General features: G+C 31.7%; 1 protein-coding gene across 3 annotated transcripts; it reads right to left on the minus strand.

Annotated features, from left to right (window-relative positions):
- Window positions 1–33: 33 nt before the first annotated feature.
- LOC114164596 (protein LHY-like) lies at window positions 34–16,753 on the minus strand. 3 transcript variants are annotated; one of them, XM_028049322.1, is made up of 8 exons: window positions 16,483–16,753; window positions 16,120–16,145; window positions 15,690–15,881; window positions 14,861–14,972; window positions 14,665–14,726; window positions 2,192–2,398; window positions 837–2,093; window positions 34–758 (listed from the first exon to the last, which is right to left on the minus strand). In XM_028049322.1, the coding sequence occupies exons 3-8, from the start codon at window positions 15,726–15,728 to the stop codon at window positions 429–431; spliced, it is 2,007 nt and encodes a 668-aa protein (XP_027905123.1). In that variant the 5' UTR covers window positions 15,729–15,881; window positions 16,120–16,145; window positions 16,483–16,753; the 3' UTR covers window positions 34–428. The 3 variants fall into 3 exon arrangements, with proteins under 3 accessions (XP_027905123.1, XP_027905121.1, XP_027905122.1); XM_028049320.1 differs by having other exon boundaries at window positions 837–2,096; XM_028049321.1 differs by having other exon boundaries at window positions 837–2,096; window positions 16,120–16,210; window positions 16,483–16,747.
- Between the last annotated feature and the right edge of the window lie 990 nt (window positions 16,754–17,743).

Below are 17,743 nucleotides of genomic sequence, written 5' to 3' on the forward strand. Positions count from 1 at the left end.
GTTGTTTAAGTGGAATAAAGAAAAAGGAAGAAAGGGAGGAAATTTATTATAGATTACATAATTATGATATAAGATGAATCCACACAGAGAACTCACATTGCTTACAACTGAAAATCTTGAAGAAGTGAATTTATGTTGCATGTGGGAAGTGAGTGAAAGATGGATTATAAATTACTTATGAATGATCAATGCACAAACAATACTTAATGTCTGTTGTCTAAGTCTATTTTAGCGGAGTTTTGAAGTGCAGTAACATCATTCGAAGAAACAAAAAAAGATTGTATGTGGTCATTTAATATGGTACACAAACCTACACGACCAGTTTCGTGAGCTGCAAACAACCAATACACACCCTCGTCGAAGGGACTCAGAAATGTTATACGCAAAACTAGACATTTTCTTTGTGTGCTTGCATGCATGCATATAGTTCAAGCTTCCTCGTTCAACCGTATTCTCTTAGGACCTTTCTCTTCACCTTGGTTGGTTTCCTTTGCCTCTACCGAACACCTTTTGTAAGGTTTAAACCCTGTTCGACAACTCTTCTGCTTTCCTTGTCCAAGACCCATGCTTAGCAATCCCTCCTCATCATCATTATCTTTCACAAATGACAAACTTTTCTGCACTCCCTCATCTTTGTACTCTGTGTTTTGCTTGTTCATGCTGTGAATCTGATTATCTGCATTTACCAAAGCATGAGGGGGTGAAAAGCTTTGTGGCAACACCTCCCTGGAGAATAGCGCCTGAAAGGCGAGCTGACCCTGAAAATAACAATGGCATTAGGAAAAAGCAATCATAAAAAATACGTTAACACTTCATCATTGGATACAGAATCATACCTCCTCAGAGACCTCCTTCCAAGAATTGGTAAGGTTGCTAATGCTTCTACTGCGACGATTATTAGGCTCAGAACCTAAAAGGTTTGTCTCAGGTTTGTTGGGCTCTTCCTTTTCTTTCTCATCCTTCTCTAGTATCTCAGTCTCTTCACCACTAGAGGTTGTGTTAGAACCACACGAGGAGCGGTCTACAGGTTTCCTTGCATTCATTTTGTTGGAATCGGGATTCTCAGAAACTTGGTTCATCTCATCATTAGTAACCTTTGATGCGATATTTACATTGGTATCACCCTTCTCCTCAGATTCCGATGAAGAAACACCTGGTGAATTCGAAACCGAGTGTTGAGCTTGCAGAACTTCCGATTGTTCTGGATCCAGTATCTGATCTTGCAGAGGAGGGTTTTCTGGCTTAGCCTCTCCGTGTTGGATTTTGTGTTGTGTTTCGGTCGGAGCCATGGATGGAGGTGCAGTGGGTGGTGCAGGAGGGCACGCAAAGGGTGTGTGAAGTGGAGTACACAGAGGAAGCAGTCCATGGGCAGCCCACCATGCAGTTGCGGCGGCAACGGTGGCTGCTGTAATAGCTGTCATACTCGGAGGAGTGCACACGGGAGAATCTGCGGCGGAAGTTTCTGCATTTGCATAGGGCCAAAAGGTAGCAGCAAAACTTGCTGCGGCATGGGCAACAGGATTTTGCAGCAAGGTAGAGACAACAAGACTCGAGAACGTGGACGACATCTGAAGAAATGAATGGTAATCATCCTGATTGTGTTGTGAGAAGGGAGGACAAGGAGAAAACGATTGATGATGATGAACAGAGGAGCGTGCTGTGTTGTTTTGACTTTCACTTATGTTTGATGCAGCAGAATTTGTGAGAATCTTAGGTTGTCCGTTAAACCTCTCATCAACAACGTGCACAGGGACATGTCTCGGGTAATTCTGATTTCCTTGCATAGCATCTAGTGTTAATGCGCAATGAGGAGCATCTGTTTTCTCAGTTTGAACCAATTCCACAGCACCAGAATTGTTGGACTTAGAGAGTTTACAAGTGGCATTAGCGTTTTGTCTGTGCTCTCCGTCATCTAACTCGTGATTTTGAAGGTCATGAGTAATAAAAGATTCATCTGGAGTTGTTACCTCTTTTATTGAGGGTATAAACTCCCTCAAGGGACATGGATTTGTGAGTGGCAGTGATATAGATGAAGCAGGTGGGTCTTGGAGGATGGTAAATAGTTTTGAAGTGCTTTGGTCCTCCACAGAATGCTTCTAAAGGAGCAAGAAAAATGATGTTATTGAAAGGGGGAAGAAGAGAAGAGATAGTTTGAATGGCCATTGAAATATAAAAAATATATATATATAACCTCTGGAAGTGGTTGTTTCTCCAAGTCCAGTGCTTGTTTACCATGTGAAGATGGAAGTGAAAAGAGAGACTTTCCATTCTTTGAGAGAGAAGCATTGGTCTTTCTGGGATAAGGATTGCTTGGTTTTCTTTTTGGCCTTGGAGGGGGAATGTCTATGTCAAGAGCTTCTCCTATTGGAACACCCTTCACAAAGGCCTCTTTCTCAACCTGAACCTCAATTTTGCAGTATTCTCAGAAAATTTTAATAACATTTCAATGCATACAACCTTCAAAGAAAGCTAAGAACACATCCACAAAAGAAAAATGAAGTGTAGGCGTTATTGTGACCAAGTCATTCAACCTAGAAAGTATAGTTATACTAAGACAAGTCAATTAACGGATCGAAAAAGTTGTATGTAGCACTTGAAGACGTTACGTGATTTACAGAAGCCACACTCTTAACATAAATATATATTGTTAATTAGTTCGTTATAAATAGCGTTGACAAACTATATTTTCAGTATAATAAAAAAATAAAAAAAAATTAATTTTGATAATTTTGTTTAATTCTATTAATAATTAAGATAATTAGATATGTATTTAACTTTTAGTAATTGTCATGGGTATTTATTAAAAAAATTAATGTTAATAAACGGTTAATATTAAAGGAAATTATAAAGTATTTTGAATCTACAAAGAAAAAACAAAAGGTAGAAGACTCCTTCAAAGTTAATTATATATTAACATTAATATTTATTATAATGAATACTAAGGATAATTATTAAGTATCAAATTAATATTAATTTTTATTTTAATATACACACATGAGGATTATTAAATATCAAATGTATACTCCATTACCTTGAATATTAATAGATTCAAACAAAAATAATGAAATTATCCCATTATTTTTTTTTTTCAAAATAAGGTAAGTTGATGCAAAAGAAATACAAAGGTGATACCAACTACGGTGACATCACTTTTAACATATTTGCTTAGAGAGCCAGTTAAGAAAATATTATTAAACCTAAAAGAATGACTACAAATTGATGCGGACAAATTTATATTGTTTTAAGAATAATGATATTTTAACTTACATTTTTTTTACCCACATCCATAATTTCAATCATCATTAGATCATTACATTACATCATTAAAAAAAATCAAAATAAATTATCCTTATTTTAAGTGGATTAAAATACCATTATCCTTATTTTAACTCTAGTAGGTGTATTTCAAATCCAAATCCATATTTTAAGATTTTAAGTCCAATTCATTTAAGTGGATTTGGATTGGATATAAATTAAATAATATTTTAGATTGTAAAAATCCAAAATTAATGTGAATTTAGGTTAGTTCAAGTTATGAAAGGCTAGGTCAAGTCAAGCACAGGTAATGTAAGATTGGGTTAGATTGAGCCCATCATACACAATTTAACTGGGTTGGACTGAAGTCATGCAAGGTTAGGTAAAGCCAAACAACATCAAAGTAAAGCTAGCTAGGTTAGGCTTGGTCAAGCCAAACTGAAATTATGTTGGGTCAAGTTAGGCTCAACCTAATGTTAGGTCATGCTTAAGTCAATTGGGCTATGTCAGACCTAGGTAAATCTTAGTTAAGTTGGATCTAAGTCAAGTTAGATTAGGCTAGAACCATGTCAAGTTGATTAGGTTGGCCCTAGGTAAAGTTGGGTGGAGAACTTGTAAGGCGAAGCGAGGTCAGATGATGTCAAGTCAGGATCAACCTAAGTTGATAAGACCTAGGATAAGTTGAGTTGAGACATGACAATTTGAATTGAGCAGGGTCAGAGTTAGATCGAGCCAGCCCAAATCCATGTCGAGGTAAGTAAGCCTAGGCTCAAGTTGAGTTTAATCATCCTAAGTCCACATATAAGGTCAAATCAAAATGGGCCTAGTTAAAGCCCAATTGGCTCAAACCAATTCTAGTTTAGTCAATTTAGGTCCACATTAGGTTTAGTTGGGAGAGACCAACGTAAAGTTGAATTAGGACAAGTGCAGATTAAGCTGAGTCAAGTCAACCAAATCCATGTCAAGTTGAGTGGCCTAACTCCATATCATGCTGGTTTGGATTAGGCCAATATTCGATTGAGTCAACTTGAGTTCATGTCAGGCTAAGTTGGCATGTACCAAGGTTGACACGAGTTTGACCTAGCCCACGTCAAGCCAAGTAGGGTTTGGCCCACTTTAGGATTAATTAGGCCCAAGTTGGGTTGAGTCAAACAAGGCTCAAGTCGAGTTGGGTCAACTTAATTTCACATCAAGTTGTGTGGGCCCCTGCTAAACTTAAATTAATTAGACCAAAAACCATGTTTGGTCGAGTGGACCAAACTTTATGTTAGGTTGAGCGAGCTTGAGTCAACATTGAGCAAGGTTAGGTTGAGACAAAGTTAGTCTGAGTTAACCTGATTCCACAATAAGCTAAGTTAGCGTGAGACATGTTGAGCCAACTGGACTCAAGTCTACGTTAAGCCAAGTAAAGACATGTCCATATAAGACTGAGTTGGGAGAGGCCTAGTATGGACAGGCTAGGGCAAGTTGAAAGAGGTTTACTTTGGGTTGATGAGGCTTGATCATAGATCGAGTTAGGTTTAGGTTGATCCTGGTCAGTTGAGTCCATTTCAAGTAAAGTTAGACCTGGTTAGCATTGGGCTAAGTTGACTTGGGTTTAGGTAAATTCAAGTTGGTGATCCATGTTAGGATAGGTCCAAGTCGAATTGGATAAGCCTAAACCTAGGTTAAGAAAGATCTAATTAGGCCAGATTCATGCAAAGTAAAGTTAGGATGGGTCAATCCCAATTCAAGATAGGTCAAGTTGGGCTTAGTAGGTTAAGTAAGTTCACGATAAGACGAAATTGGATCGAGCCAGGTTAGTCCAGGTTTAGTCGAACCTAACTCATGTTAGGCTTGGTTGGACCTAATGCAAGTTTGGATGAATTAGAACAAGCCTAAATTAAGCCATGCTTATCTAGTTGAATTAAGCTAACATTAGGATTAGGATTGGGGAAAGCCAAGTCCAAATTAAGGTTTGATTAGGCTAATCCTATGTCAGACTCGGTCTAGCAAGGTCGAACCCTTATTAGGTGGGGTCATATCCTAAACCAATTTTAATTTAGAAAAAGTATGCAAACCCAACTTAATTTAATTTTAATTAGATTGAAAATATCTAATTGAATTAGATCTAATTAATATGAATGTGAATTTTAAATCTAATATTTTATTGAATTTGTTCAAAATCCATGACTCTACCCTTTCTACAAAAGCTCGAAATGAAAGATCCAACCTACTAGTAAAAATATTGTGATTGATGTTGTTATGTCTTATGTGGTGTGTCATGCTATTAAAAAAATTAATGTTAAGTGAGTGTGAAAGAAAAAATTGTGATTAAATGTATATGAGTTTGAACTTACTTCATCGTCACATACCAATTGTTGATGTGATACATATCGGATAATAGTGTGTTGAATATACCATTGGATGTATGGTATGGTATCAAGCAAATGGTTACTTTTATTTAATTCAACACCTTCAATTAGATAGTCATAACAATCATTCCACATTGTTATCGACTTCTAATGGTTACTTCTATTTATTTATTCCAAACAAAAGAGGTCACACTAACAGTATAAAATGTGTGGTGGTCGAGTCGACGGCAAGTAAATATGTATGACATTGTATAAGTTATGACAATGATCGTTAATAGAGAATACAAAACCAATTTAGCAAAATTTGAGATTAGTGGAAGAGGAAAAACATTAAAGCACCTCATACTTGTGCCAATCACCGTTGCACATAATCACTAAAATTTTAGCTCCACCTAAATTACTATAGTTGTTTGAATTCGATCAAAGAAAATTCATCCATCCTCTTCAAAAGTTTAATTGTAAAAATTAAAATGTCAGGGTTATTCTACAACATATAGAAAAGAATGGATTGCTAAACAAAAAGCTCTAAGGATGGAGTTTGGAGATCAAGAGGTTCATATAATGATCATCCAAGATGACACGTTATATAAGAAAGTGTTATGGGAATAATTGTACACTATCCTTATCTGGTCAACAATGCTCAAGACACCATACTTTACATCTTGGAACATATTTTTTTTTCATCCAAGTCATTTATAGAAGGATTAAATTATTTCAAATTCAATTGTTTAAATTTATATGGGAAATTTTTTACTAGAAAATATCATTTCACCATATTAATTGTAATTACTCAATATGACAATCAAAAATCATATTTTCTTTAACATTTATATGGTTGAAGGTGAGAAAATGAAAACATTGATTTGGTTCTTGCAATTTTTGTGACAATATTATTAGCATAAACCCATATTTTAGGCTCATTTACTTATGCCTTCTAGGGTTAGCTTTGTGTGTATATATAACACACCTATTGTAACATTTTATATGCAATCAATAATACACAATCATCTTCTTCATATATTTCTTTGTTTTCTACAAGGTATCAAGAGCCCCAACAATACATGATTGAGAAAGGATTCTTGCAATTGTTCATATTTCCTAAACCTTTAACTCTAAGTCTTATGACTCGTTTGCAAATTTTATGATTAAGAAGGGATTCTTGTAGTAGTTTCTCTTTCCTAAACCCTAAGTTCTAAGCCCTAAGCCTCTTTCACATTTTTGGAGGTTCCGCACCATGTTCTTTATGTCATTTTAAGGTATTTGCAATCCTTTAATATTAGGTTTGTATTTTGTTTTATTCGTTACTTTCGTTGTATGGTTCACATTTCTGTTTTGTATTTAATTTGTTATAGCGACTTGTAAAGATAATTATCTTTAGTCTATTAGTGTGCAATTGGATGGTAAAAATGATTCCTACTCGAGTTATATTATGAAAATTTTCTTCATGGAAGGTTCACGTGAGGTTATATTTCAGGTGTTAAGACAAAATCGATTGACACCAAAGTTGATGATTATGCTACTGCTTTATAAGTATGAGAAGTTGATAACTTTAAAATTATCACTTGGGTCAATAATTTTGTCACACACTCGATTGATGCTCAACTAACAAAATGTGATACTGCAAACAAGGTATGAGATCACTTATCTTAATTGTATACACAATCTAATTTTGCCAAACATTATCAACTTGAGACAAATATTTGTGCACTGAAGCAAAATAACATGAGCATTCAGGGTTTTTATTCTGTCATGACAACCATATGGGATTAACTTGCCTTGAGTGAGCTGGAGAATTGAGTGCTTTTGCATCATATATTATTCATAGCTCTTTACATAGTGATTTTGAAAATTTCTGCAGTTCAATTTTGCATTGTAGCTCTCTACCTTTTATTGAGGATGTTGTTAATGAATTATTAGTAGAGGAAATTAGACTTGCTTCCCAGCCTTGCTTAGTGATTTTGAAAGTTTGCGTGGTTTAATTTTGCATCATAGCCCTCTACCTTTTATTAATGATGTTGTTAATGAAATATTAGCATAGAAAATTAGACTTGCTTCCCAGTCACAGGCAAACATAGCCTTGCAATCTCAAAATAAATCATCACCAAATATATTTTCTAACAAATGGATCATTGAGTTAGGTGTCACTAATCATATGTCACATCATTTGCATTCTCTTGTTTCGTTATCACCGAACTCATTCATGTCAATTGCAATTGCTAATGGTGATTCAGTTTCATTATCTGGTATTGGTAACATTGCCCACCATCTTTGTCTTTGTTTGATATTTACTACATACTTGGTCTTGCTATGAATCTTGCTTATGTTGAGAAAATTTGTGATTATAGATACAATGTGTATTTCTCTTCAGTGAATGTTTTGTATAGGACCACACATATCAGAAAGTGATTGAGATAGGTCGTAGGCAAAGTAGACTCTATGTCTTGAATTAGTTTAAAGAGTCAATAGTTGAAGCCTCTCAAAGATCTACTGCCTTACTTAATGAACAAAAATTAATTATGTGTCACGTCCAAAGCTAAAATCCAAAAAATTCTTATGTTCAAGAGATAACAACTCTCCAACAACTTGGATGATGAATAATGTCATACACAATTAAATTAAATAACTAATAATGTGATTGTAGAAATTGACTACCTTTTCTTTGTATAATTATGGTTTGTTCTTCTTGTCATTTATAATCATTAACATTTATTGACCATTTGATAATTTATAGAAGGGTTGTGAAATTCAATTTCGTCTCGTTTAAAATCTAAGAGAATTAATGGTCGTCTTATACGAAAGTGAATTTCGTTCATAACCCTTACATACGCAGTAAATAATCAACACGATCAACTTCTACATATATGTATAATGAAACACATGAAGCAATTCAAATAATATATATATATATATATATATATATATATATATATATATATATATATATATATATATATATATATATATATATATATATATATATATATATATATTGACAAGATGAATATCACACTTAAAAAAATGTCCACTAAGACAATAAAAGTCCAAAAGTTTTTTATTAAAATTATTTGTCCTTAAAATTATTGAATTACAATAGATACAAAAGTTTATTTAAAATTAAAAACCATAAATAACTTTTTGAAATAAAAATAAATAAAAAATTTAAACAATTAAAAAATAATAAGTTAATTAAGAAAATACCAAAACAAGATATTTCATAACAAAAACTAATAATTTCATAACAAAAACTAATAATCAGAATTATTTAAAAAGTTCTAAAACTCCATTTAAAAATTTACAAAATGAAAATTAAAAAGAAATAGAAATCATGTTTCTTAACATAATTTCATATAAAAAATAAACATGCTTGGATGTACGATAACAAAATAAACATAAACAAATATCATCATAAATATGGTTTAAATAAAACTAAATAAAAACTTGTTTTAAATATCGTGTTTATCGTTAAATCTTAAATCCGTAAAATTTGAACTTGAAAATACAAGGTTTTTTTTTTGTTTGTTTTAGATTCATACTTCAAAACATTATTTACTTAATTCATAATTTTTTAGCATTTTAAGTGTTTACATAATATCTTAAAAATGAAAACTTATTTGATTTAAGCAAATAATTTAAGTTTTCATTTGCTAATTTAAGTTAGGTATAACGTTATGGAAACAAGAAGAAAAAACAGTTCCACCATTTCTTATAAAATTTTTAAGAAATAAAAATATAAAAAAATAAAGTATTAATTTTGCAATTACAATTAATATTAATTAAAAAAGAAAATAAAAATGTTAGTTCAAATAAAAAAAAAAAAACTCTAAAGTTTTGATAATATTAAACTTCTACCCTCCTTTTAATTTATTGTGTTAAAATCAAAAAGGGGAAGCACTTACACAATTAACTACAATTTAATTATTCAAATATAAATTTTATATCACAATTTACTCTAAGAACAAATATTAAAGTTGAAACCAAATGAAATGAGAAAAGACAAGTAAAAAAATTATCATAAATTCTCATGCTGAAAGTGATGGTTCCACACTAGTGAAAACATTTTTGAAAAGTGATTATACTTTTGGTCGAGAACAATTAGTTACATACTAGGAGATGAAGTCTATTTTTCAATTTTTTTTTACTTCACATTTAAATATGTTATAGTTAGAGTTGGGAAATGATACTATTTTAAATTATATATTTTGAATTCTTACTTGTTGATGTTAAGTTATTTGAATTATTTGGTGCTTTATTTTAATTGTACTTGTCTATTTTTTATTTATGAACAATGTCGCACTTTAAAAATAGAAGATTGTTTGTCATTAGATATAAAAAAAATTAAGTTTCCTCGTAATTGAGAAATTGGGTTTACTTGAATAGTTTTCATTTGAGATTATTATTGTTTTAATAGTTTGTAGTGAATTGATGAAATTACTTAAGAGATTGGGAAGCTTGGATTAATAGTACTTATGAAACAATTAGGGATGAATGATTCTTAATTAAGTCAAAAGATATTTGGAATTCTAGCGTCAAATGAACAATATCTAATATAAGAAAAAAAAAATATATAACAGTGCATATTTTATCTTTTATCATTAGTTTATATTTTTTTTTATAATTGATATCAACACAAGACTTTATATTTACATAGCTTGTTTTCTTTGAGATGGTTGGTATTGTTTTTACATGAATTTGGTTTAATCTCTTCATGTTTTTTAATTTCTTTTTTTTCTTTTATATATCTTTTCATATTATGGCATTGATTTTTTAACCTTAAGGTGTCAATCTAGGTGGGTTGTCACGATTTATAATGATACTTAACATACAATATTTATTAAAAAAAATATCTATTAATTAATTCAAAGGGAACTTGACCATCAACTAAAAATAATAAAAACATATAAGAAAAAATTGCTGAAACTCTCTAACAATTTTACAGCAGTCAAAATTATCCTTTATAATTGTATTTATTTTTAAACTTTGTCAATTTTATTATTAATTATTATTATTATTATTCTGGTTTTTAAATATCTCAACTTAAGTTTCTCATCAAATTAATATTGGTATAATTAGTCATATAGTACCCAGTTTTTGCTAGAGTGTCAAATAGGTACTCGGTTTAAAAAAGTGTCAATTGCATCCCAACTTTTGAAAAAATATTTCAATTAGGTCTCTTTCAGACAGAGTTGACTAACGTCCTTAGTCAACGTGCCACGTGTCAGTCTGTGTTTTTTTTTTTTTAATTTTTTTGAAAAAATAAAATAAAAATGCCACGTGTCAACTGTGTGTGACACGTGACATTGTCAGTGCCATGAGGCATTGTCAGTGCCACGTGTCAGTATCACTATCAGATGTCATTGTGTTGATTTCGATTTAGTCCCTATATATGTTTTTTTGTTTCAATTTAGTACCTAAGTATATGTATCTAAGTCAATTTTATCCCAATTTTTTTAATAATTAAAATCCATTTTTTTATAAAATTAAAAGTAATTAAGTATAAAAGTTTAACAAAAATTAAGTATTTGATATTTATATTAAAATTTAGTGATAAAAGTCATTTTATTAAGTCATTTTTAATAATAAAAAAATTAGTATAACATTCAAACCAATATAAATTTTGGTTTAAAATTAGTAAGAGACAATATTGTTCAATTTAAAAAAAAAATTAACAAAACATGAGTACTTAATAAAAAAGTAATTAATAAAGTAATATGTTAAAAAGTCATTTTTAATAAAAAAATATTAGTATAACACTTATATAAATAATAAATTTGGTCTGAAATTGAGGGAAACAATATAAATATTAGTACTTAATTTTTAAAAAATATTTATACTTAATTATTTTTAATCTTATAAAAAATGGATTACAAAAATATTTTAATTATTACAAAAAATTGGGACAAAATTGAACCAGATACACATACTTAGGTACTAAATTGAAATAAAAAGACATATATGGGAACTAAATCGAAATCAACACAATGTGCCACGTGTCACACATAGGGACTTGACACATGGCATTTTTATTTTTTTTTTCAAAAAATTTTAAAATAAAAAATAAAAAATTTTAAAAAAAATTTTAAAAATTTTAAAAAATAAATTAAAAAATAAATTAAAAAAATCAAAAAAAAAAAAAATCAGAGACTGACACATGGCACGTTGACTAACAACGTTTGTCAACTCTATATTAAAGGAACCTAATTGAAGTACTTTTTCAAAAGTTGGGATGCAATTGATACTTTTTTTAAACCGGGTATCTATTTGACACCCTAACCCCAAACTGGGTACTATACGACTAATTATACCAATTAATATTCAACAATTTCAATGTCTGTGAACGTATTTTTATTAGTACAAATAAGAATAGATGCACTTGTCATGCCAAGAGTACAACAACTTAGAAGTTTTGCAAAGTATATATATATTTATTAGAAGACAAATATTTGAACACAGTGATGCATCCCACTCCCACAGTCTTGTTTACACAATAAAAACCAATCATTATATTCGTCGATGTAGAATCCAAAGTTTCCTAAGAGATCAGTACCTTATACATATCATTTTGTTTAATGTTATAAAGTAAATTAATACTTGAGTTATTGTTTGGAAAAATAATTGAAAGAGTAGTTAGCTTAAGTCTCTAGTGACTTAGAAAAACCAATTATATTTAATAGACGAACTAATATGAGATATATGTGCAATATTTATTATATTTTTATTTTGTGCTTTCTGAAAACAGTGTTTAGATGTTTAAAAACATAGGTAAACTGTTTAAATGCGAAAGGCTTTTAAAAATCATAATCTAATTTCCTTTGTTTTTGCACCAACAAATTTTTTATTAACTCTAGAATTTTGATTGTTTTCTAAAAAACCAGAGTTCTTTCAAATCTTTTAAATTATTATGATAATAAGATTTAAATCATAAAATATTATTTAATATGATAACTTATAACATTTCTACACATGTTTGATTTTTTTTATTTCTTCATACGTTATGTATAGCTTTTATTTGTAATTGTTATAAATTAGATTTGTTGTGTATGTGGACATGTGAGAAGGTGAGGATGTATTTCTTCTAACCTAAAAGGTTAAATTACAGTAATAAATTTGATATGTATTACTGTAATTTAACCTTTAAGTTTATTGGCATGGTTAGAATGATTTTTCATAACCTTTGTTTTAAAAAGATATTTTAGTGGGTTAAGACAAAAAGGTGCTTATTAGATTTGAATTAATTAGGTCTTTTTGATGTACCAAAACATTATTCAATCAAAATTAAGGGACAACAGTGATATAAAAAAAAAAAAAAAAAACCTCCTTTTAGCATCAATGTTATGATCTTAAGTTTTGTTGAAATCATTATAATAAAATTCATAGATAAAAAAATAATGAGTTTAGTGTAATAAAAGGAGAGAGTGGAGAGGAAAGGATGAGAAAGAAGAGAAGTAAAGTAGAAGAATGTTGATCATGTTGTAAGAAAAAAGTAAAATAAAAATTTAAAAATTAGGTAAAAACTCATAGTAAAAACGTAATTAAATATGATATGTAACATAATTAATTATATATGTTAAGTAATATGTACATTCTTTTAGGTGTAGTTCAAACATTGGGATTTTTGGGAAGATCAAATGTTCTTGCAGTAACTTCAGTCTTCTCTCTACTTTGGTACCAATTCCAATCATGTTATTCCTTGTCAAAATTAGTCTTTGGGATTGGTTTAAGGTTATGGATTCTATCCATTGACAACTACATACAATCCCAACCAAACCATAAAATGCACCCCAACCTCATCATAATCTCAGTTATAAGAACTAAATATCAAATAATCATCATTTGATAGAGGAATCTCACCTAGTGCGGTCCATTTTGAACTTTATTGAAGCCTTCTTCCACTAGGGATAGACAAAGAGTGGTGTTGAATGGTGTTTGGTAAGGAAAGAGATCACCACATGCTTGTGGTATGGTCAATTAAGGGTGGATAAAATTGGTATAAATTTGCTCACGTATGTGCAATTGAACAAAAAAACAAAAGGGACTGATTTGACCAAGCAAGCAATTAGACAGATTACTTAGCCAAACCAGTCCCCTTGTCCTTGCATTTGTGTACTCTATCAAATCATTGAATCCCTTGATTCTTCAACACAGACACCGATAAAAGGGTTCGGCATGAAAACTCAATTCCAAATAGTTACAAACTTGAACTTAATATAGAACCCATAGATGGATAAAAAAATAAACTCGAATGCCTGAGACTGAAATCATATCTTTAACATTCTCTTCAACTAAACTAGAATGTTTTAGCACATTTTATCATTAATAATTGTAGGCCATGTCATGTACTATATTGTTCATAGTAAAGGCTATAGTAAACGCTATAAAAAATGAATAAGTGTTTACTCTTTGGTACTTTTTTATGATATTTATTGCAGTTAAACCTTGATGGTAGGATTACATCAAGGCTAAGCCTTAAGCCTCGTTTTAATCTAGTTTTTAATTTGCTTACCAAAGACAAACAGAAAATGATCTCTAATTGCATGTTTTTGCAGAGATATAGTTTTTATTAAAGAATCAAGAGAAGTACTTAACTATCAGAGGGTATTTGCTGAGTTTGGTGACAATTTTTTATTGTTTTGCTATACTAAGATATATCGGTATCGCAACAATTGAGGAACGGATGAAAGAAGGTCACAAGAAGAGTATATTTCTTTCTGAAAAAGTGTACTGAGGGAGCCAACCACGTGACACCTAATTGTTTCTAAAGTGAAAGATTTCAGCGGATGATGGTGACGAAGGAAAGAAGCTGGTTGGTAAAGGTTATTATCTCACACTTACCTTTCTCTATGCATGTGCTCAGCGAGTCCATGTCTTTTCCAAGGGACACTCAATTGGGATACATTAAGCGGGTTTTCCACACACGAGTGTTTTGTGTTTTGTTATTTAAGAACAACCAGTTAAGATGCAGAACCATTTTTGTGCCATTGAATGGGAATTTCATGAAGCATAAATTCTAATTATAGGACCACAATGTATAATCCAAGGAATGAAGGTACGGATTTACCTTTGAAAAGAATTTCTGAGCGTGACTTCTGATTTGCACAGCAGTCTTTGTTCCTATGTGCTCTGCACAATAAAAGTAGAACATCAAAAAGCGGACACTAGTCCTATGTAAAAATTCAATAAAACAGACACAGCAATTTCTGTCCTTTCTTATTAACACATTATATGTGTGTGTTTTGGGTTTATCAAAATATTGCCTTCTATCCGCTGCCATGCTCGCCCGTATAGCTTTAAGGCTTCAAGAAATCTATTATGTTCCTCCTCCGTCCATCTTTCTCTCTGCTTTGTGATAGTATATGGTTTTCGTGTCTGCAATTGCCAAGTACCCACTCAGATAATAATAACAATTAATTGATACTTTAGTTTGTGCAGCTGTTTCCACTTTACACTTTTTGCATTTACAGAAAAATTTGTAGCCTTTAATTTCTGTAACATAATATTTTTATTATGTTTTCGGTGCAAAGCATTTATTAGTTTTTAATGGTTAATCTTTAACTAGCTACTTTTAATGGTTTCCAGCCATAGATTTTCATTTACAAGATATAAAATTGAGACATTATTCAAACGATGTGAGACAGTTCTACTCATACCAACATAATGTTGGTATATACACAAAATTAAGTGAAGCTTTTGACCGGTAGTTAAGATAACATCACTGATACTGCTATTGTTAAAACCACGACAAATTATTTAGACATAGTAAAATTGCTACAGAATTTCCTAGAAATGTAAATTCGCTATATTTTTCGTCTGACACTTTTATGCAGGCAGAACACTTTTATGGCGATTTTAACAATTCAACTGTCAAAAAGAAGAACAATCTGCAATTATATTTACGGTAGTGAGGAAAAACATAACTTATAAAGGAATATGTGTAACGAGCAGGGGACAACTATAGGGTCCAGACCAAAATATCAGTTAAACTTACTACTAATAGTAACAACAACAATAATAACAGCTTTATCATTTCCTTTTTGAGGAATCATTGTTTCCCGTTATTAGTATAGGACAATAAACTTGAAATACCTTAATAACCACTTCTTCTCCAGAGGAGTAGGCGTCCATTAGAGGACGTGTGCAGCTAGCGCTGCTTCAGATCTTCCCTGACGAGGAGTGGGTAAAAGGAATATCTCCTTTCGTTTTTTGGGACATGGAACACAGCAAATGGTAAAGCCGTTGTGGTGAAAATAAGCAGAAGCTGATGACAAGGCGATGCTACTGCAAAAACAAACACAAAGCAAAAACAATAGGTAGAGATCCGTCTCTGGTTCGTATCAGATATAATATCTATGAATAAGTATTCCAACTCACAAGCCACACGCAGGATAATAGAGATTAGAAATGACATGAAAAACAAAAAACAGAAAAGGGTTCAATAAATTTTAAGAATCCACCGCAACAGAGAGAGAGACGCTTCTCCGAAAGAATAAAAGAAAATTCTTTAATCGGTCCTCACCAAAAAGAACTCCACAGCGCCAAAACCTTTCAAACGCGGAAACAACTACAATTAGTATATCACAGGAACACTTCCATCTTGCACGTTTTCACTTCAAAATTACAATCCGTCACTGTGAGTGAATAAATAAATAAATAAATAAATACACTACTCCTATTTGGTTGCCCGAGAACAATTAATCACAGAGCATAGCGAGCAGAAGGTTAATTCATGCAAATCCGGAAAATAATTCACTCAGTGAAGTACTTAGAGATGCATAATCAATCGTTATACAGTTTCCGGTGATTAAATTTTCTCGGTAACCAAAAAAGAGGGGAAACTGAATCCTTTTGGAAAAGAATAAACAGAGGAGGTGAAAAGTACCTTGAAAAAGAGCCATGGGTGAGGCAGGAGCGATCATGCATGTGAAGAAGAAATGGATTTCACCGGACACTCGCCGGAGGACTCATTTTCGGCAATGGCGAATCCGAGTCTTAGGGATCAGAGGAAGAATTAAATTGGAAGAGATAAGAAGAAGCGGAAACAGTAGCAAAAGAAGAAGAAAGAAGAGTTAGGGAGCGACTTCAACTACAACGAACCAGAAGCATCCACACGAACTGTCGAACAGTGAGAAGCAATCTGAGCCACTAGAATTTCCCCAGGATTTTTATTTATTTTTTTAATAAAAACGAAGTAGTCGTTTTAATTTGAGGCTGCTAAAGTGCGGAAGAGCAAAACTGTAGGGATGACGACAAGTGGCATGAATTTAGTGGCTGCTGGAGGTAACGCACATCCTTGCACTTTTCCTAATTTCTTTTTTCACTCTTTTTCAATTTCTTTATTATTGTTTTTTGGGGGCCTTTTTCCCTCAACTCAAATCTCATCCACAAACTTCAACGCCTTGGTTTTCAGTCCGTAAAAGCGTCGCCAGCTGTCACATGTGGGCCCTCCAGTTGCGTGGCAACGGCTTCATTCAGTCACCGGCGCACGGAGTGCCTCGCTCCTGCCCCGTTTTCTTCCGCCAACGTGGCTCAATGAGCACCACCACCTTCGCCGTGCCGTTATTACACTATTTTCTCTTGCCATTTAACTTTTTTTTTATACATTTTTCCTACAAAATTATTTTTTAAAATATTAACAATAAACAAAGATGCTACGCTCATGACTCTATATTAAAAGTTTAGGGAAATATTTTTTAAAAACAAAACGAACTTAGTGGACATAATAACTTTCAGAAAATATTGTTTGGTTTTGCATTTTTGTGGCACAGGAGGTGCCATGTGGCATCTAACGAAGGAGGGAGACAGAGTGCTAAGTTTTCTTGTGTTCCTTTCGTGGATGTTTATAATCTAAATTGCCTCTTCGATATGAACCCGCAAGATCGGTTCACAAGATACGATGCATGAAAACGGAAAATATCATATGAGAAAGAAAATAGATAAAAAAGGCTAATTCAATCGGATTAATTATTTGGATAGTTATGATTTGATGATATTGTGTAATCAAGTATTTTTTATTAATGTCATTTAAATAGTTAACATTTATTGATTAAGCATGATTTATGAGGCAATTTTAGTAGATGTGGCACATATGTATTTTATGAGGTGAAAATTTGGTCTAGTAAGATAAATAAAATAATAAAAAT

Source organism: Vigna unguiculata, chromosome 9 (assembly GCF_004118075.2).
Source record: "Vigna unguiculata cultivar IT97K-499-35 chromosome 9, ASM411807v1, whole genome shotgun sequence".
NCBI classification, from domain to species: domain Eukaryota; kingdom Viridiplantae; phylum Streptophyta; class Magnoliopsida; order Fabales; family Fabaceae; genus Vigna; species Vigna unguiculata.

Coding starts and splice junctions, on each gene's coding strand:
- LOC114164596 (XM_028049320.1), bottom strand. CDS start 15,728: ATGGACGCCTACTCCTCTGGAGAAGAAGTGGTTATTAAG. Junction 14,727..14,860: donor AGCATGGCAGCGGATAGAAG/GCAATATTTTGA, acceptor TTTATTGTGCAG/AGCACATAGGAACAAAGACT. Junction 2,399..14,664: donor CTCAGAAATTCTTTTCAAAG/GTAAATCCGTAC, acceptor ATTGAGGTTCAG/GTTGAGAAAGAGGCCTTTGT.